This window comes from Saccopteryx leptura, chromosome 2, assembly GCF_036850995.1.
Source record: "Saccopteryx leptura isolate mSacLep1 chromosome 2, mSacLep1_pri_phased_curated, whole genome shotgun sequence".
Taxonomy (NCBI): Eukaryota; Metazoa; Chordata; class Mammalia; order Chiroptera; family Emballonuridae; genus Saccopteryx; species Saccopteryx leptura.
The window spans coordinates 331397546-331419924 of NC_089504.1; the positions used below are offsets into that span (position 1 = coordinate 331397546).

At 47.5% G+C, this 22379-nt stretch overlaps 1 protein-coding gene across 10 annotated transcripts in view; it reads right to left on the reverse strand.

Moving 5' to 3' along the window:
• RAP1GAP2 (RAP1 GTPase activating protein 2) overlaps nt 1-22379 on the reverse strand; it is a 242789-nt gene that overhangs the window by 69956 nt on the left and 150454 nt on the right. For 7 of the 10 annotated variants that reach the window (XM_066363456.1, XM_066363461.1, XM_066363460.1 and 4 more), the window contains one exon: nt 1717-1752. In XM_066363456.1, coding sequence (XP_066219553.1) covers nt 1717-1752 — 36 coding nt within the window. Of the gene's footprint in view, nt 1-1716; nt 1753-14335; nt 14400-15303; nt 15419-22379 lie in introns of those variants that run through there. The other 3 variants (XM_066363464.1, XM_066363465.1, XM_066363463.1) reach the window with 3 other exon arrangements.

Below are 22379 nucleotides of genomic sequence, written 5' to 3' on the forward strand. Positions count from 1 at the left end.
GCAATGAGTGACACCTGTCAATCTCTGACCCCAGACAAGCGTTTAAAACACATGCGCTATTATCAGTATGTTCTTCCCACCCTTTCCACCTGTATGAATAAACCTTTTGGACCTCTCCCCATATTCCCTATGGCATCAGGTCTTACCTGTGCCCCCTTGGTGGCAATTACAAAGGACCCCCAAATCCACACTAAACACTGACTTCTAGGCAATGCTTACTAAGTATTTACTCATTATCTCATTTCATCCCGGCAACAATATGAATGAGTATTTTTACTCTTATTTATTTATAGAGGCTGTGATATTGTGATTTATTATAAGAAATATACATTTTGGTCTTCGTCCCGTTCCTGGCACAGAGCTCCTTAGAACCCTTGGAATTTCCTAAGTGATGAGTAATGAAAGCATTCGGGAGCATTTTTGTTACAGTATTTGGCCTTATCTCCTTGGTTCCTGCAACAATTCCTGAGTCATAAAGGTGAAAGGGGTGTCATTCATAAGTTTGTGTTCATGAGTTTACGCTAATGTGACTTTTGGGACTTTACAAAGGATGGGAGCTGGTTGCCAGGGGAACCAACCAGAATTAAAGGGTTGGAACTTTCAGTCCCGCCCAACCCAACCTCCAATGAGGGGAAAGAAGCTAGAGGTTGAGACAGTCACCAATGGCCAATGATTTAGTCTATCGTACCTAAGTAATGAAGCCTCCATAAAAACCCAGAAGTATGGGGTTTGGAGAGCTTCCGGGGTTAGTGAACACGGGGAGACGTGGGGAGAGCGGTGCATTCACAGGGCATGGAAGCTCTGAGCCCTTCCCGCACGCCCTGCCCTGTCTCTCTTTCATCTGGCTGTTCCCGAGTTAGATCCTTTTATAATAAACCAATAATCTAGTAAGTTAACTGTTTTCCTGAGTTCTGTGAGCCACTCTAGCAAATTAACTGAACCGGACTTGTGACTGGCACCTGAAGTGGGGGCCGTCTGTAGGGTAGAACCCTCACCCTGCGGGGTCTGACACCAGCTCCAGATAAACAGTGTCAGAATTGAGCTGAATGGCTGGACACCCAGCTGGGGACGAAGAATTGTTTGGTGGGGAGAAGCAATCACACATTTGGTGTCAGAATGAGCTGAGAATAGTGCTGTAAGTAGACAAAAAGCAGTAGCTAGAGGCTTAGAAAGGGGAAGAAATTTGGCAAGCTAGTGTTAGATGCAGGATTTGAACTCAGGTCTGTCTTTCAACCACCACTCTGCCTCCCAGACACAAGATGAGTTCCCTAAGAAGGGGGCTTTCTTTCCAACCCATTCCAGGAACATCTCTCCAACCCTCCCCATACCAATGGGGTCGATGGCATCCCATCTACTCTGCTGGGGGTTCTGTCTGTTTTTTTAATCTTGTCCCTGCTCTTCAGGCAGAAGCCATTCCAGAATCCTCTGAGTCGCTCCACATGGAACGAGCCTCAGGTTGTCCAGGCCATTGGGACTGTGAGTCCTCTGTTCTCCGCTCCTCTCTCCGAGGTCCCCATGTTCTGCCTGTGGGTTCTGCCTGGTACCGTGTCCTCCGAGGTCGCTGCAGCACCCCCCGCCCACTTTGGGAAATGCTCACCTGCATTTTCTCCAGCATCTCGTCACTGCAGCACCCCCCGCCCACTTTGGGAAATGCTCACCTGCATTTTCTCCAGCATCTCGTCACTGCACCCCCCCCCCACTTTGGGAAATGCTCACCTGCATTTTCTCCAGCATCTCGAAGAACTCCGCCGACTGGAAGACACAAAGAGGGAGGACAGCGGTGGGGTGCCGGCCAGGAGGTCTGCTGCGAAACCACCTCGCCAGCTGTCTAAAAGCTTCCTTAGCCCAGGGCTTCCCCGCAGACAAAATGTATTTGGATCAAGAGAGAAGATAATTTGATTTTGCCTTCACAGAGCTGGAGGCCAGAACACCCCACACAACAAGAGAAAAAATAAAACAAGCTGGGGCTGGCAAACGGCCCTGGGGAGAGCAGCCACTCCGCCTCTGTGGGAGAGAGGAGCCCGTGGGGCCTCTGGGGAAACCCAGGTCCCCCAAAATGCCCAGCAGTCCTGGGAGTCGGCCTCCAGCGGGAGCTGTGCTTGGGATGTTTTCAATCCACCAGTGGGGCCACGATGTCCACCACGAGTAATTTTCCAACTGCTTTTCCAGCACAGCCCTTCCATGTCCCTACACAAAACCTCACTGAGGACTCTAATAAATAAAAACAATAAAACCAGAGCCACCCTGGCCAGGGCGGCCGGGGGGCTTGAGCCAGGATGTGCCGTCTCTGCCTGCCTCGGTCCAGTGCCTAGAGCTTGGGAAACAAGCCTAAAAGCTATTGAACCACAGCTTCCAGGGGCCTGAGTGGGTTATTTTAAAATTCTCAAACTACATAAGGCCAAATCTTTAACCTACTTTGGTGTCACTGTTGTAAACTCCAGGTAAGACCAAAGGGAGAAAAAGGAATTAGGATGAAGAGGGGAGGGAGTGGAAGCTCCACCCTAACAAAACACACGTGAGGATCCTTCAGAAGTTTCCCCACTTCCTATTCCATGAAAACAGTCACACTTTCTTGTCCTAACACATCTGGGCCCTGGCAAGCCATGAGTTCATGAGTACCCAGAACAGAAAGTCCCCAGATAAACAGGAAAGAATAGAAGGCAGTGATAAGAAGAACCAAGTATGTCCTTATCACTTCTTCATGCAGAGGTAGAGCATCTGAACGGCTCTCCCTTCCTCTGCAAGCACCAGTGGTCAGAGCTACCTAGAGTCTTGCTGCCCTCAGAATCCTCAGAAGAGAACCTCGATGGGAGGGGCCCTTGTTGGGTCACCTGGGGAGACCTAGCTCTGCTTCAGGTTCCCAATGACCTCTCCAAAGCCACAGCTGATCCGTCAGAGGCAAAGAGTCTCTGACTCACCAGTAGTTCAGGTTCTGGGGTCTGGAAACCCCACATGTGTATAGGACTGAGGGCAAGCTTGGAGCACCGACATCAAGCACCCTTGACCAAGAGCAGCCACCAAAGACCCAGCTCCCAAACCCATCCTTCCTATTTGCTCTATCCATTCTTACCAACTCTAGGCTCCAAGAGACCAAGATTACTAGGCATAAAGAACTTACACAGATCAATAAGGCTAGAAAGATGAGTGGAAAATGGATAAGGGGGCAGAAACAATCAACATTTTAAACACACAGACCTCTGACCCAGCAAGTCCACTTCTAGGAATCTATAGTATAAACACAGTTATACATGTACTCAAAGATAGATGCAATAAAATGTCCTTTGCAGCATTATCTATAACAGTAAGAAGTAGAAACAATTTAAATATCAAGCTGTAGGAAATTGGTTATAGTAAGCTACATTCATAGAATAAAATACAAATTCCATGAACAACTATATGTCAATAAATTAGATAACTTAGATGAATTGGACAATTCCTAGCAATACACAAACTACTAAAACTGATTCAGGAAGAAATAGAAAATCTAAAAAGATCTACAATAAATAGAGATTATTAAGTTAGTAATCAAAAAAACTACCCACAATGAAAAGCCCAGGTCTTGATAGTTTCAATTGTAAATTATACCATTTAATGAAGAGTTAATACCTCACAAATGTTTCCAAAAATAGAAGAGAAAACACCTCCCAACTTATTCTATGAGGCTGGTATTACCCTGACACCAAAACCGAAACCATCACAAGAAGCCTACAAACCAATATAGCTTATGAATATAGATACAAAATTCTCTACAAAATACTAGCAAACTGAATCCAGCAACATATAGAAAAGATTATAACTCATGACCAGGTGGAATTTATCCCAGTAATGAAAGGTTAGTTTAACATCCAAATATCAATGAATTAATACAACATATGAATAGAATAAAAAATAATCATTATCATCTCAATAAACATAGAGAAAGCATCTGACAAAATCCAAAAACCTTTCTTGAATAACAAACGAACACTCAACACACCAGGAATAGAAGGGAAGCTCCTCAACATGACAAAGTACACATACAAAAACCCCATAGCTAATATCATACTTAATAATGAAAGACTGAATACTTTGTCCATAGATAAGGAACAGGGCAAGAATATCCTTTCTCCCCACTTTACTTTAATAGAGCACTGGATGTTTTCACCAGAGCACTTAGGAAAGAAGACTATAGGAAAAGCATCCAAAATGAAAAGGAACAGGTGAAACTATCTTTATTTACAAATAATATGATCTTGTACATAGAAAACCTAAGGAATTCATTAAAAAAAACTTTTAGGACTAATGTAATAAATGAGTTCAGCCAGGTTGCACAATACAATAATCAATTGTATTCCTGTTGTATATACTGTTAATAAACAATCCAAAGATAAAATTAAGGATGGCATCAATTATACAATTATGATGGCATCAAAAAGAATAAAACACATAGGTGTAAATTTAGCAAAAAGAAAGTGCAAAACCTATATCTCGAGAAGCATATAACATTGATGAAAGAAATTAAAGAAGTTCTAAGTAAATGCCATGATCACACTTAGAATTAGATTATACGATTAAGAGAGCTGTCTTCTCCAAATGATCTACAGAGTCGATGCAATCTTTATCACAAGCTCAGCTAGATTCTTTCTAGAAATTGAAAAGCTGATCCTAAAATTGATATAGATACTCACGGGGCCCAGAACAGTCAACTGTTCTTGAAAAAGAAGAACAAAGATGGAGGATTCACACTTTCCAATTTCAAAACTTAGTACAAAGCAAAAGTAATCAGGACAGTGCAATACTGACAAAAGAACAGACATATAATATAGATCAATGAAATTGATTTTAGAGTCCATAAATAAATTTATTATTTACGGCAACTGATTTTCAACAAAGGGTGTCAAGACTATTTAATGGGGTCTTTTCAATAAATTATGCTGGGAAAACTGGATAGCTACATACATCATATACAGAAATTAAGTAAAAATATAAAAGCTAAAGCTATAAGACTCTTAGAAGAAAACATAGGAGTAAATATTTGTAACCTTGAACTTGGCAATGGATGCTTAGATATGACACCCAAAGCGTAAACAACAAAAGAAAAAAAAAACTATTAGACTTCACAAAAATTAAAAATGTACTATTAAGAAAGGGAAAATACAGCCCACAGACTAAGAGAAAATATTTCAAATTATATCTGATAAGGAACTTATATCTAGAATATATTAATAATTCTTATAACTCAATAATTAAAAGAGACCTCAATTTTAAAATGAGTAAAGGATTTGAATAGGCATTTCTCCAAAGAAAACATACAAATAGACAACAAGCACATACAAAGATGCTCAACATCATTAATCATTGGGAAATGTAAATCAAAACCACGAGAGACCACTTTACACCCCACGGAACGGCTATAACCAAAAAGACAGTAACAAGTGTTGGCTAGAATATGGAGAGATTGGAACCATCATAAACTGCTGGTGGGAATATAAAATGGTACAGTCACAGTGGAAAACAGTTTGGCAGTCCAAACAAAGATATACCATTTGACCTACCAATCTGCTCCTAGGCATGTACCGCAAGAGAAATAAAAGCATATGTCCACACTAAAACTTGTGCACCAATATTCATAGCAGCAATGTTCATAATATCCAAAAAGTAGAAACAACCCAAATGTCCACCAACTCACAAATAAACAATTATGCCATATCCACACAATGAAATAGTATTTAGCCATAAAAAAAAGAATGGAAGCCCTGGTCAGTTGGCTCAGTGGTAGAGCATCCACCCAGCATGTGGAAGTCCTGGGTTCAATTCCCAGTCAGGGCACACAGGGGAAGCGTCCATCTGCTTCTCCACCTTTCCCCCTCTCCTTTTTTTCTCTATCTCTCTCTTCCCCTCCTGCAGCCAAGGCTCCATTGGAGCAAAGTTGGCCCAGGCATTGACGATAGCTCCATGGCCTCTGCCTCAGGCACTAGAATGGCTCCGGTTGCAATGGAGCGGAGCAATGCCCCAGATAGACAGAGCATCACCCCCTGGTGGGCATGCTGGGTGGATCCTGGTCAGGCACATGCGGGAGTCTGTCTCTCTGCCTCCCTACTTCTCACTTCAGAAAAATACAAAATAAAAAAAAGAAAAAGAATGGAGTACTGCTACATGTTACAACATGGATAAACCTTGAAAACATTATGCTACATGAAAGAAGTAAGACACAAAAGGCCACATGTTCTATTATTCCATCTATATAAAATGTCTAGGATAGGCAAATCTATAGAGACAGAAGGTAGATTAGTGAGTGGGTTGCTCAGAGCTAAAGGAAATGGGAGATTTCAAAGGTGATAGCTAAAGGGTACAGGGTTTCTTTTTGACTTGATAAAAAATGTTCCAAAACTGATTATGGCAATGGTTACACAATTCTATGAATATACAAAGAGCATTACATTATATACTTTAAATGGGTGACTTTATAGTACATGAATTATCTCAAGAAAGCTGTTCTGAAAAAAACACTCACTATGCTGCCATTCAAAAAGGAAGTAATAGATCTATATTGCTTATATAAGATGGTCTCCAAGATATAAGTATGGGGAGTGGGGAGAATAAGAGAACAATACATAGAATATGATCCCTTTTTATAAAAAGAAAACCTAAAGCTACCTATATGTAAGTATGTAAGTGAATAGAAAGTAATATGGAAAAATATAACTCACACTGTCAAAAAGTGATTATGGCCCTGCCCACATGGTTCAGTAGATAAAGCATCACCCCAGCGCACCAAGGTCACAGGTTCAATCCCAGGTCAGGACACATACGGAAAGCAACTGTGTGATGAATGCACAACTAAATAGTATAACTAAGAGGAACAGTGAGTTGATGCTTCTCTCTCTCTCTCTCTCTCTCTCTTAATCCTTCTCCTCCTCCCCCATTGAAAATTTTCAATGGGGAAATTTTTTTTTTAATTTTAAAGTGATTATATGGAGAGGGGAAGGGAGAGGTGAAGACGGGTTTGCTTCACATCCAGTCTACTCCACGAGCATGTATACCTATACTACTTGCATAATTAAATTTCAAATAAATAAATAAGTTTTTTAAGGGAAACAGAAAAATGTGCACAGGACACAATTTACTCAAGGAGAAAGATAAAATGACCAATAAACACAAGGAATATGCCCAACCTTCCCAGTTATTGAAGAAATTAAGATAATAAGGTAACATCTTTCAGCTATCACAATGGCCAAAATTAAAAAGAAAACCCAGAGTTGGTAAGAATATGGAGTTAAGGACACAGGGACAGAAGGTCCACATGAACCTGGTACCTTTCTGAAGGGCAATTTGGTACTGTATGCCCAAAGTCTTAAAAACCTTCACATATTTTGGTCCAATAAACCCAATCTAGGACATTTACTCTAAAGCAATATTTGAGCAACTACACAAAGATATGTATACAAGGATATTTGTCCCAACATTGTTTATAGACAAAAAAGTACCAACAAAGTATCCACCGGTGAGAGAAAGAGTAAATATTGCATGGAAGTGTGCTCATACAATAAAATACTATAAGAGATCTATGTTAATTCTGCTAGCATAAATATTTACAATGTGTGGCTAAGTGAAAAAAATAGAGTATAGAACATAATCCCACTTTTTTTTTCAATTAAATGTAAAATACCCATTTGAAGATATAAATACAGATATAGAGATGGAGCTAGATTATAGATATAGATATAGATATAGATATAGATATATAGACATAGACAAAGACATATAGATAGATAAAATACAGATATAGAGATAGAGATACACCTGCATGTGAATATACACATCATCCATCCAAACAAATATATCTTGAAGGATACATTCCAAAATAAGTTACAGGTTAAGGATAAATATTTCCTTTTTGCTTTTCAATACTTTTAAATTTTTCTACAACAATTATAAATTGTTTTTCAATTAAACAACATTTTTAAGGCTTCAACATATAAATAGAGGCTCTAGCATTCCTTTTTTACTTCCCCCAACCCCAGCTATAGGCCCTTCTCCCATCTTCAAGACAGGGTGAGTTTGGGAACACAAGGACAGCCTTCAGTGCCCGAAGAAACTGGATTCAGGCCAGTTCACATCTAGGTCTAACCTTGACTCTGTGTATTATAGACTAACAGGTTCATCACCCCCAAATACAGTTCACTCTGCTAACCATGCAAACAGGCAATCAAAAAATATGTTGAGTGTGTTCTTAAAAATGCCCTTGTATTGATTAATCAGTTAACCTAACCAAATAAGCCCCTGCAAAACATGGACTGGGTGCTGGAAGTACTAGGCAGGAGCTCACTTTCCAGGGCACTCGATCTCAATTATGAAACAACACACTCAGGGTTATTTTACAGATGACAAGTGGCACAGTGGTCCAGAAGCATAAAGCACTTCTGCCTGGAAGGTCAGTGTATTAGTTCTCTATTGCTCTGTAACAAATTACTCCAACACTTAGTGACTCAAAACAATTTATGTGGGTCAAGACTTCAGAAGTGGCTTAGCGGTGTCATCCTGGCTCAGGGTTTCTCAGGTGGGTGCCATAAGGATGTCAGCAGCGGCTGCATCACCTGAAGGCTTGATTGGGGCTGGGGGACCTCCTTCCCAGATGGCTCCTTCCCACGGCTGTTGGCAGGAGGCCTCAGTCCCTCAGCACATGGACCTCCCCATAGGCTGCTTGAATGTCCTCACAACATGGCAGCTGACGCCCCATAGAGCGAGCATCCGAGAGAAAAAGCATGGAGGAAGCTACAGCGCCTTTTATGACCCCATCTCTGAAATCATACACCATCATTTCCACTTTATCTGATTCATTAGAAGTTCCACAACCAGCCCACCTTCAGGGGGGAGAGGAAACAGTTTCCATCTCTGGAGAAATACCAAAAAATTCATGGACATATTTTTAAAGCCATCATATCAAGGAAAGCTTCTCGCAAAAGGTCAAATCCCAGGCAGACCCTGAAGAACACACAGCTCACTTGATAGAGAGGAGTGAGAGGGCATTACGGGCGGTGGTGATTCTGGACAAAGGTGGAAAGGTGGAGAATCATGATGTGTAGTCAATGAACCTGGATCAACGTGGCTGGACTGAGGCCCCTGGGTCAGTCTCCTGAAGACCAGACGGGAAAGAAGGGCTGGGGTCTAGGCCTGAGGGACTGCTGAGAGATGCCAGAGCACCAGGCTTAATCTGGAAGGCAGTGGAGAGCTACCGAGATTTGGGAACAGTAGACAGACACAGGAGGCAGTAGAGTGAGGTGGTCAGAGTGAGGTCTGGGGAGTGGCCACCTGCGGCTGCCCAGCTGTAAGGCAGGACGCATGTTACTTTAGCTCAATCCCCTCACTTGGAAACGAGATATAACCCCTGCCTTTCAGGGCTCAGGTGAGGATGGAGTGAGGACATGGACAAGTGTCCCGCGTGCCCTGGTCCTCCACAAGTGCTCAGAAGGAACTATTAGAAAGCTCACTCTGCAAACAAGCCTTGTCCTGTCAGGAGGTCGTCTAGGAGCTTCAGGTTAGTTTTTCCTGATTTAGGACACTTAGCTTTTCTTGATTTCACTGGTTTTCCCAGAAACATTGTACTTAAATTTCTGTTACAAATGGGTCTGTGTTTCCTGAATGAAGACGCCCAGGGCCTCGGGGCGGGCACAGGTGGTGAGATGAAAGGGCCGCTATTCAACCTGAGCCCTGATTGATGCACTGGGTGGATACTTCCTAAGGGGCCAGGAGCAGAAATCAGCCAGTGGCATCTTGGCCTCAGCTGGGCTGGTCCTGCTTCTCAGTGACTAGTTGAACTTTCCAATGGGACAGTTCCAGCCTTGGCAAAGAACGAGTCTCCTTTTCCACCCAGGAGCAGGGTGACTCAGGCCAGCCTGGAACAGTGGCTGCGGCCACTAGGACCCGCCCTCGTCCACGCCCCCTGAAATTGCTGCACACGGCCAAGGGCACACAGGAGGCACTCAATAAAGGCTCACTGACTCACTGTGCCTCACGGGCGCTTTAGGACAGAGTGAAGTCCTGCCTGGGGCAGCCTTCGGAAAGGGATACCCCTCCGTCAAGAAGCCAGGCACTGGATTGTCCCGGAGAAATGTAACCCGGCCTCCTCATCAATAGCAGCATCCACTCTGCTGGCTCATTTATTATTAGCAACAGCTGTTGCCACCCGGATCCACACCACAGCCAGCATTTCCCCACAGGCTCTGTTGTAACAGCCAGTCAAGTGGTGTGAAAGAGTCACACAGAGCTAGCACTCAGCCAAGGAAACTGCAGGCTGGGCCCCAGGGTTCGGTCCGGATTGAACCCCTTGTCCTCCTCACATCCCAATATAGAAACGGCCTGGTCTCCCCTTGGAAGGGCAAAGCCAGCTGTTGGGAGATCACTGGAGGAGGTCCGAGGCAGCAGAAGCGAACAGGAACTGCGAGGCCAGTCTTGAGAACTCTTCCCAATGCCCCTACTTGCTCTCCCTGACACCAGCCCCGGGCCAGGCGGTGAAGAAGTAGAAGCAATGGCATGTTCCAGTACAGGAGGGCCACTGCCACCCCTCTCACCACACGTCCCGTCCCACGGCAGGAGCAGCCCAGCTGCCTCCCTCTGGTCCACAGCAGCTCTACCCATGGACAAGGCCTTGGCCTGCAGGCAGGCGCCACCTGTTGTTTCCTCCTGGCTGCATCCCAGCTCAGGAGGCCCCCACCAACACACTCCTCCCTGGTCCTAGTTGGAGAGGTGACACCCATGGCCACCCAACCACTGTCCACCGGGTGCCTGCTAGACAAACTGCCCCAGCTCTGGGCTCCTCTCCTCCCCTCCTGGAGGTGAGGGTATGTTTATGTGTGAGCAGTCTTCCTGCCCAGGAGATGCCACACACCCCCTGCTCATAGCATCGGATGACGCTGGGCACCTGTGTCTTGGGGCAGGGCTAACAGCACGATACCCAGGACTATGTTGGGATAACGAGAGCTGGTCTACAGAGCCTGACACAGCACCCAACACAGAACACACTCATGTGCAGTGGCTGCTGCCTTCTGTCCCTGCCCACCTGAATTCAGGAGCACACGAGGGGCGAAGGCATGTCGACAGCAACAAGAAACACTAAAACAAACAAGGATGGAGCACAAGGCATCTTCCGCCCCACACAGACCCCGAGAACCCGGGACGGAGAGCTGGGCTGCATAGTGCTCTGGGGAGAAGGGAAACGTGGGCGTCAGAGCAAGTTTCTCGTCCCCGTGGAGATGGAAGACGTCACAAAAGAAAAGGACTTCTGGAGAGTTTTATAAAGAGGTTTTTGGAAAGCTAGGGGAACTAGAAACCCACAACACATACCCCATTGGGAGCCACATCTGATGTGCCCCATGGCTACCTAACCATGGTGCCTGTGCTCTGCTGCTGACTCAGAGTCCCCTGGTCTCAGGGCGAGCAGGGTGAAGGGCAGCTGGTCACCCATCTGGCTGCCAAGGCTTTGGACAGGGCTGTTCGCCACAAGAAGGCAAAGAATGTATCAATAGTTCACTAGAACACAAGGTCCTTGAAGGCAGGGCTCCTTATTTTGTTAACTGCCATATCCCTGGGCCTAGAACTACCTGGTACACAGTAGATGTTCAAGAAATGTTTGCTTTATGAATGACCGACAATTCTGCCCAGCAAGATGAGGATGAAGCGCACAGCAGAGGCTAAGCCCTAGGCCTGGGAGTCAGGGCTGGACAGGCCCGTGTCCCTGCCAGGCCCTCTGCTACCCACGGCCGTGACCATGCAGCAGAATCACCTGAAGGGCTTTGCTGAAACACGGGTTCTGGTGATGCTGACTCCTGGTTCAGGGACCACACTTTGGGAACCAGTGACCTATGAAATTAATTATGCTTCTTAATGTGCAGGTGTTGTGTGAAGGGGACCAATCCGGCCAGAGCAGAGATGAAGGAAGAATGAAAAGGTGACTGGGTTTTTATTAGACATCTTAAAAATTAGGCAGACTTCCGTTTAAATCTCTAAGACAGGATTTTAAAAGGCAAATGGCTACAGGTACCAGGCAAGCAACATAAAAGAATGAAGGGTAACAAGTGAAAAGATTGATTCAGTAATCAAAAACCTCCTAACAACAAATGGTGCTGGGAAAACTGGCTATCCACATGCAGAAGAATGAAGCTGGACCCCTACACCTCCCATATATAAAAACTACCTTAAAATGAAACAACAACCTAACCCTAAGAGCTAAAGGTATAAAACTCTTAAGACAACATGGGGTAAACCTTCACAACCTTAGATTTGGCAATAGATTCCTAGATATGACACCATAAGAAAGAAACAAAAAGGAAAAAACCTAGCTAAATTAGACTTCATCAAAATTTAAAACTTTTGTGCTTTAAGGGACATTATCAAGAAAGTAAAATGACAACCACTAGAACGGAAGCAAATCATACATCTGATAAGAGCCTAGCATCTAGAATATATAAAGAACTCTTTCAACAAAAAGACAAACAACCCAATTAAAATGGGCAAAGAACTTGAATAGACATTTCTCCAAATAAGATATGCAAACAGACAATAAGCACATGAAAAGATGTGCAACATCATTAGTTGTTGGGAAATGCAAATTAAAACCACGTGAGAGATACCACTTCATGCCCACTAGGATGGCTATAGTCAAAAAGCAGAAAATAACAGGTGCTGCTGTGAATGTGGAAAAATTGGGACCCTCCTACATTGTTGGTGGGAACGGAAAATGGAGCAGCTGCTGTGGAAAACCACTTGGCGGTTCCTCGCTACGTTAAGCGTAGAGTTATCATATCACCCAGCAATTCCACTCCTAGGTAGATACCCCAAAGAGCTGAAAACAGGCACTCAAGCAAACACTTGTACACAAATGTTGTTCACTTGTACAATGAAAAGTAGCACTATTCGCACTTGCCAAAAGGTAGAAGCATAGTGCATGTCCATGGAAGGACAGATAAACTGTGGCGTAGCCACACAATGGAGTATCATTCAGTAAACAGGAATGAAATTCCGATACACGCTAGAATGTGAATAAACCTCCAAAACATCACGCTTCAGTGAAAGATACGAAAAGGTTACACAGCCTAGTCTGATTGCATTTCTATGAACTATCTTGAGCCGGTAAATCCACAGATACAGAGGACAGATTACCGGCTGCCAGAGGCTGGAAGGAGGGGAGAATGAAGAGTGACTGCTTTACGGTGTCTGATGGGGGTAATAAAAATATTTTGAACTAAAGAAAGGTAGTGGTTGCACAACATTGTGAATGTACTAAACGCCACTGAATTATTCACTTTAAAATGATTAATTTTATGTTCTGTAAATTTCACCTCCACAACAACAGAAAAAAAGAGTGGGAGAGGGAAGCAGTGGTAAACTGAAGAGCACACGCCCCTCCCTAGAGGGCCGGCAGCAGCTTATCTGTGGTCAGGCCACTGGCAGAAACACAAAGCTCACTGTTAACTAGAGTTTTCAACTTCTCAAGATAAGCCAGAAATCCAAATCTGAATGTAAATTCTTCCAATTCGTATAACCAATGCAAATTTTTAAAGACCTCTATATGGACACAACAAAAAATATCTATGAGGCAAACGAGCCCAGGAAACACAAGTTCCAAGCTCAGCTCCTTTCATTGGGGAGCCATCGCGTGTTCCTGAGCTAGAAAATGCGATGATAGAAGCAAAGTTTTAGGAAGCTCCAAGGTATCCTCTGTTGGGTACCATGATGTGCCAGGCACTGGGCACTGGGCCAGGCAGTTCACAAGCGCCACCCCATAAGCCTCACAAGAGCCCAGGGAAGGGGATTAGAGCGGCAGGGTTAGAACGCTTGAGCAACTTGCCCAAAGTGAACACAATAAAGGCAGAAGCCCGATTCAAGTCCAGGTCTATCTGAGTTTGCCAACTCCACATCTCACACACATGTCTGATAGGCATCTCAGATTTAACAAAGCCCAACAGAATGCTCCCTAACTTTTTCCCTTAAACATCTTCCTCCCCCCCCCCCCCCCAGCCCATCTCACCATCCTCCACCCGCCCTGACACTCTGGACAAAACCCCAACGGTCATTACCGATTTCTTCATCCCCCATCCCCTACGTCCAAGCCACCTACAAGTCTACTGTCAAAATATCTCCCGAGTCTGAGCACTTCTCAGCCACTTCCCCTGTCCCCACCACCTCTCACTGTCCCCCACAGGGACCATGTGACAACCCTATCTCTGGGCTCCCAGCCTCCACACTGGTACCTCCCTAATCAACTGTCCATACAAAAGCCACATGGTCTTTCTGAAAGATAAATCAGGTGACATCGGTCCCCAGCTTAAAACCCTCCAGCATATCACTCCACACTCACACCAAGGTCCAGAGAACTCAGGCCATTTCTGTTTGGTAGCAGAGACATCAGACTCTCCTCTGTCCTGAAACCAATGGTGACACAGCCTGAGGTTTGGGGGACTCCTTGGTCCAACCTCAAAACAAGTGCCCTGTCACTCCCTAACCTGTCATTCTCAGCTCCCCTAGAGAAAGGACAACACAGCCAGGGTGGGGCAGAAAGGAGAGGACACAGCCCACCCCCCGGCTGTAGAAGACAGGTCCGTGAATGAGAAAGAACCCAGCAGTCCTGACCTGGCCCAGTCAGCCTGGGGCCCCATGGTCACTGGAAGGGGCACAGAGGGCCTGGAGGAACTGACACGAGGGATCCCCAGATCCTCCTGGCATAATCTTGCTCAGCAAAACTTCGAACACACCACTGCAAGTGTCACACTAACCACACAGCTCTGAGGTTCGGAGGCAGGGCAGAGTCCCCCGCCAGGGCCACCCCAGGCACCACATAGCCCAGGCACAGAGGGGAGAGGGGCCAGCCCCACAGGCTGAGCTGACCAGTTCCAAGTGCCTGCAGCCAGGTGGAAGCCCAGTCACGGAGCCCCTTCCTCCCTCCCTCTCCTGCCTGACCCCTGACCACAGCACAGTGTACACCTGGCTGTGGTCCCCGCAGAGCTTGGCACTGCACTCTTGGCTCCTCCCTGTAAGGGGAGAGCACAGAAGTGAGCCCTGCCTGGTCCTATGCCAGGATCCCCACCTCAGAGCTCCAGGCCGGGGAGGAAATCTGCTCCCTGACTCTGTGCCACAGCCTCCACGTCCCCCTGCACACACAGTCCTCTCTGTGCCTGAGTTACAGGCAGCTTACACGCCCATGACAGGCCAACAGCCACCAGGGGCTCCCTGCCAGGGACAGCAAGAGGGACTCCAGCGCCAGCCCCACTCACCCATTCCCGACAGAGGGTCCTAAACAGGCACCCCTTCACAGCCCAGGACACTCACCAAAAGGTTCTTTAAGAAATCCATCATCATCCACCAGCGCCTATCCCCTGAAGGTCGGGGGGCCCTGTCTCTCTGCCTGAGCACCACCGTAGGTGTGGCTGCTACTACCCCAGCTGCTGCTGCTGCTGCTGCTGCTGACGTTGAACAACTTCCTTAAGATCAAACAAGGAACTGCAGGATTTGGGTGTCCGCCCGGAGCTGCTATGCCACACTGACTAGCCCTGACCTTTGACCCCTCTCTAGCCAGTGTTGTTTTTCTGGGGAGCCCAGGGCTGGTAGAGCCACCATGCATTGTATGTTACAAGGCAAGAAGGACCTCCATGGGAAGAGGCACCATGCCAGCAGGTCCTAAGAGGACACTCATGTGGGCGAGGGGGATTCAGGGCACAGAAATAGTTCCTGCCCTTCCACCATTATCCTGAATGAGTCCCCAAAACTACCAGCCTGCGACACAAAGGCAGGACTGGGGCGAGGACAACGGCAGCGGTACCAGGCCCGAGGAAGACCCAGTGCCTAACATGCTGTGGGATTCAAGGCAGGCCCCCGTGCGTGGCGCCTCGGTTTCCCCATCTGTGAAAGCCCTGTGCGCCAGGACAAAAACACAGCACCGAAAGGAAGAAAGCCGGGGCCCGCATCGTTCAAGGCATCCGCGTGGTCCTCACAGAGCCTAAAACGTCCCACTCAAACACTTGAAGAAACAGCTCAAAGAGCAAGAGCTGGTTCCTCTGCGGGTGAGGCTTGGGGAGGAGGACAGGGGCAGAGCTAGAGCGAACCGTTTCTTTCATGAAGAGCCTGGGTTTTGTTTCTTAATCATTGTATGTATTACTTTGGTTTAATTTATTTTCTTTAATGTTCTTTTAAAAAGACAACAGTGCTCATGCCCTGTGGCCATCCCGCAAGAAAAATTAAAAATAAATAAAGTGAATGGCTTGGGGAGACTCAGACAGCAGCTCAGGCCCGGGGCCTTGAGGCACTCCAGAGCTGTGCTGTTACGAGGAGCACGACGGTAGAGACGGAGGGCCAGGCCTACAGCTTCGTCCACAGCTCACCTGGGCCCAGCAACACTTTCCAACACTAATAAACATGGTACACGCTCTCGGTCCTGTTCCAAGTTGGTTAGAGCAGTATGCCCGACTTGGAAGGGAAAAAATGAATTTTTTAAATCTCTCAAAAGAGGCAGCATGGTATGGCAGAAATAGCCCCAACTTAGTGTGTGGCGAGCATGGTTTTAACTCAAGGCTCTGCTGCTTACCAGCTGTAACCAGTAGTAACTAGCTGTGCAGGCTGGTGACAGCCTCTGAGCCTTAGTTTCCACATCTGTAAAATGGGAGACTGACCCACTTTGCTAGGTGGCTGTAGAATAGGATGTGGTTATATAGTGTGTCCAGTGGAGGGCGAGACACAAATACCCTCAGTAAATGGCAACTGTGATGACTGTCATTGCTCCCCCCACCCTCAGCCCTGGCTCCAGCTCGCTCTTCACGTCCTGGCCCTCCAGACAGTGTAAAAAGTACCCACCACCTGCTCACCCTGCCAAGAAGGCCATCTTGTCTCTGCTTTCCCTCCTCCGGACCCACCGGGCCACCAGCCATTCAACCTATCCATCCTCTCTCTCCAGCACAGCCCCATACTGCTCCTGTGCACGTTCTAGGAGCCCCAACAGCCTCCATGGGAAAACAGCGGCCAGGGACTGTCCCCAGGTGCTGGGGAAGGGCACAGCTCAAATAAGTCAGAGGAGGCCTTGGCATGGGTCCATCCATGGGGGCTTGAGGTGGCATGGGAGGTCAGAAGGAGTGGAGAAGGAGAGGGGCAGAGGTCTAGGGTATGAACTGGGCCATCTCACACATCTGGAGGTGTCACATGTTAGAAGGATGGCTACAAAGAAGGCTAGCAATGTCCCTGCCAACTCTTAAAATTCTGATAGAAAAGATCACATTAGCCTGACAAGGAGGTGGCACAGTGAATAGAGCATCAGCCTGGGACACTGAGGACGCAGGTTCAAAACCCCAAGATTGTGTACTTGAGTGCAGGCTCATCCAGCTTAAGTGTGGGCTCACCACCTTGAGCGTGGGGTCGCCAGCTTGAGCGTGGAATCACAGATATGACCCCATAGTCGCTGGCTTGAGTACAAAGGGTGCTGGTTCGAAGTCCAAGGTCACTGGCTTGAGCTCAAGGTCACTGGCTTGAGCAAGGGGTCACCAGCTCAGTTGGAGCCCCCAGTCAAGGCACATATGAGAAAATAATCAATGAACAACTAAGGTCATAACTATGAGTTGATGCTCCTCATCTCACTTCCTTCTTATCTGTCTGTCCCTATCTATCTGTCTGTCTGTCTGTCTCTCTCTCACTAAAAAGAAAGAAAAAGAAAGAAAGAAAGAGAGAGAGAGAGAGAGGAAGGGAGGGAGAGAAGGAGGGAGGGAGGGAGGGAGGGAGGGAGGGAGGGAGGAAGGAAGGAAGGAAGGAAGGAAGGAAGGAAGGAAGGAAGGAAGGAAGGAAGGAAGGGAAAGAAAGGCCACATTAGGAGATGGGCTGCAGTCAAAAGGTAGGCAGGGGTCCAGCTGGGCTGTCCTGAATGAGCTCTTCTCTCAGGATAAGGCTCCTGTATCCTCAACATCCTCCCTGTTCTCTCCCACACCTGCTTCTGGCTCACCTGCATTCCTACTCAGAGCCAGTGAGTCATTTAGCAGACTATACCCCCTGCCATGCCCTTTCCTACAGCTTGCTTCCCCAGGACACACCATATTCAGGATACTTGTCCAACCCCCTTGGCTACAGTACCCTAGGGTCCAGGAAGCCTTGTGGTCCAAGCCCCCGCCTCTCTGCAGGAAAGCATTCGGAGGCAGTGAGGAAGGAGACAGGAAACTAACTTACTGACCCCCCTCTGGGCCAGGCAATGGCTTGGGGCTTAGGACCCAAAAAATATCAGTCCAGTCCATCTCCTGAGATCCACTCCCCTTTATTTAGTTGACTCCTGTAGGCCTTAGCCTGGAGATCACCTCCTCTAAGAAGCCCTCCTGGCCTCTACCCCTCCCCCAGGTTGTACTCCCATAGCACCCTGCATGCACCCTATCAAATCACTTCTCTCTGTATTGTCATTTCGTTTGTTTCCTCCACTTCGTCTGTCACCTCAGCTCCTGGCACATAGGTATGCTCAATAAGCACCTGCTGATGAATAACTGAACAAAGAACTGGCCTCCATCTAGTGACTGAGATGATCAGAGGCCTAAATATTACAACCCGATACAAAAGGAGCAGTAACGGGGCAAGCCCATCCCTGTAGGGACACACACAGGGCGTAGGCAATGGCTGTGCTGCAAAGGAAGACTTCCCAGAGAAGGGCTACCCTCCCCGCTTTGCAGATAATGCCACAGAGGGTGCAAAAAAAAAAAAAACAAAAAAAAAAAAACCAAGCTCTGCCTCAGAGGATACAGAATGGTAAAGCCAAAGTCAATATTCAGGCCCAGGATTCACTCCCAGTACCTCCCACTGGACCCTGATGAAACCCCAGTGGGGGAAAAGGTGGGGAATGAAGCTCAGAGAAGTCAAATGACCTGCTTAAAGTCACACAGCCTGCTAAGTGCAGAGCCAAGTGTTCCAGGTGAAAAAGAGGATGAGTTATATAGGATGGAGAGGAAGGGAGGAAAAGGGTAGGGAGAGAAGATGTGTGTTCGCCTGTGTTAACCTAGGAGGACAGGAAGGACACTCAGGTGAGGAAGCCCACAGCCCCTGGCAGGGCCACAAGCAGCAGTGGTGGCAGGACCACAAACTGGTGGCAGGCAGGGCCCACGGGCAGGGACTGAGCCCCGGGGACAGCCAAGCACAATAGAAGGAACGCGGGCCAGGGAGACAAACCGCCGTCCTGGTGAGTCAGAACTGCCCACTCGCCCCTGGCAGTGGAGATGAGCAGAGCTATGGGCTGCGCAGAGTCCCCTGTCGAGTTAAGCTCCTGCGCCTCCGAATGAGACCGCTCTTCCTCCCACGCCAGAAAACCCACTATTAAGAACGCCCAGTGCTAACAATTTGATTATAAAATCCCTTGCCTGAAGCGAGTCCCTGGACCAGCAGGGCTTCCTTCCTCGCCTGTAGTTTTCAGCAGCAGCTCTGCTCCAGGAAACAGAGCACTGGATTGAGAGTCAGACAGACAGGCATTCAAATCCCAGCGGGCTGCCGGCCAGCTGTGTGGCCTGGGCCCCGCTCTCTCCATTTGTAAATGTTACAATCATGATCCCTTATATTCCCAGGTTCTGAAAATGAAATGAGATGACAAATGTGATTGCACCTAACACAAAGATGGCAATTGATCAACAAAGGTCTGCCGAGTGTCGAATTACACCCTTCCATGATGGGAGTAATTGGCATTAATTGAGCCTTCAGTATATGTGCCAGGCCCTTGACGAAGTACTTCACATGTGTTCTCTTATCTATTCCTCATGCCCACTTATGAGGCAGTCACTTTTACCATCCCCACTCTAACACTGTGGACACTGAGCTCACCATTAGTGGTTACGAGCGAGGCCAGGAGACCCTGCAGGAGTTGGCAAGGGGTGCTGTAAGAACATGGCTGCCTTGCGGCAATCCCGCCCCATTTTCTAGGAAACAACTGGGGGTCCTGCTTCTAAGTGGTCCCTACTTTGGAACAAGGGTGTGACCCTTGTCCCTTGCTGGGCACTGGTAAAGGAATCATGAGGCTGAGAGTTAAAGAATGAGGTCAACAGACAGCATCAAGCAATGCAAACAGGCTCCAGCATCCAAGTTTTAAACAACCACACTACGGGAACGGGGTCTGTCATTTCGATCAGCTAGCTAATACACAAGACACAGGATGCTCAGGGTGCAAATCCCACCCACCCTCCCTAATGTCCTTCTGAAGCCCCTCCGCCAGAATTCCCCTAGCACTTGACTAGGTTTGGGTACATAACATGTTCTGTCACATCTATGGCTAGGGCTGTCTGAGCTTTCCTCCTGGAAGGAAAGAACTATGTCTACACACACACCCAAGTTGTACACACACCGAATTTCATCAAATCTAAAATGACATTCATTGGGAGATACACGCTATGTTAGGTGCCACTAACAGCAAAAACACCGCCAATCACAGACTATGGCACACTATTACCAGTAAAATGCAACCTGACTTCAGAGACGTTAAATGAGAGGGAGTGAAAAGGTGTCTTACAAGCCATGAAAAATAGGAGTAAACACTCAGTAATTATTTGTACTCGGTACTTATTTCTTGTAGTAGAAAAAATGCTGAACTTGAAATCACAAACTTCCGAGTTTGCGTCTCACCTGCTGGCTAAGGAGAGTACTGCATTTACCTAAGACTCATTTTCTTATCTGTAAAGTGGGCAAAATAATTCTTCTTTTCCAGAGCAGCTGTGAGAACCAGAAGAGTTTAAGAAAGTGTTTTATAAACTGGAAAGGGCCATATCAACCTAAAGCATAAACAGGATGAAGGTGAAGAGTGGACCATGGACTCCATTAGCGGTTACAAGCGAGGCCAGGAGACCCTGTGGGAGTTGGCAAGGGGTGCTGTAAGAACATGGCTGCCTTGCGGCAATCCCGCCCATTTTCTAGGAAACAACTGGGGGTCCTGCTTCCAAGTGGTCCCTACTTTGGAACAAGGGTGTGACCCTTGTCCCTCACTGGGCACTGGTAAAGGAATCATGGTGTCTACACCCACGGGGGCTGTCCAAGCCAGGCTCTGGGGTGCCAGTTGGCAGAGCTTCTGGTTCTAATCCCATCTATGGCCTGAAACTTCCAGTCTACCCAACAAAGTTGGGCTTGGCTTCAGGTCTGAAAATCACAGTGGAGAAACTATAAAAAATAGCTCTGTAAATCTCATCAGGTTATTTGAAACAAACCTTCTAGGCCTGCAACAGGGTGGACTGGGGGATTAGGCGCTCAGGAGAGGCAACAGCCTAGACAAAGGTGTGGATGCAGGAGAGCGAGGAGGGGCAGTTTGGCTCTAGTCTCGCCAGTGGCCATACTTATGGCCCAGGCAAGAAGCCCAGGTGGCTCCTCTTGTGTCTATCCTGAGAAATAGAAAGTAAAGCGACCCAGAGCTGAGAGGACAGAAGCAAACAGCAGTGCTAGCCTCCAGAAAACCTCTACTTCCCTGTAGGCCTCCGTGTCCCTGAAACGCAGTGTTAGGTACTCCCTAACTCCCTAACTCCCTAACCAGTGTTAGGCTCTCTCCTAACTGGTGCTGGCAGGTGGGTGTCTGGCTGAGTATCAGAGGCATGGCTCCTTCCCCTGTCACTCGGGGGGTCACTGTTCCCCAGGCAAAGTTCCTGCACAAACCGGGGTGCTGTCCAACTTGCCCTCTCCATTACACATCCTCCCCCTCCCTCTCCTCTCCCCCCATGCATCCTGCCCACTTTCCAGCTGGCTCTGTTGAGTGGAAACCGCAGCCATGCCCAGCAGTCTGGACTCAAGGCCTTCTGAGCCTGCCACCACCTCTCCACCTTTCTCTCCACCAAGTCAGTTTTAGGAACAGGCACTGTGGATCCTGGTGCCAATTAGCCTCTGTCCACCATCCTGGCTTTGACTTGCGCCTGGGAGAGAAGAGAGGCTGAGGAAGGTCCTGTGGAGAGAACCCATCTCAGGGTGGACATGGAACGGTGCCCTCCCCAGCAGGCTCTGCTCCCCTTCCTTGTCTCAGAAGCTGGCCCCGGCCCAACGCTCCCCCCACCCACCCTCGCTCATGGCAGCATCACTGCTCTCCTGGCAGAGTCTACATCATCTCAGGGAACCACGAACATACGCAGCTCCCACTTTGAAAGGACGTCCTCATCCTGCAAGTCACTCAGCTATGACTGCAGCTCAGTTCACTCATCTCCAAAAGCAAGATCCATGCCATTCTCACTACCCAACTCACGTCAAGGCCGTTTGGCAGGGGAAAAACCGAGTGAGTGGAAGGACGCGACCTCACACTATTTCTAAAGTAGGAGGCTCCACACACCAAGGCAGATACCATATACCAACAAACATTCTCAACGGGGCTCTCCTACCTCTGTGTCTCGGGTTCCACATCCACTACAGGGTATGCAGGCAGCCACTCAACACCCCCCCCC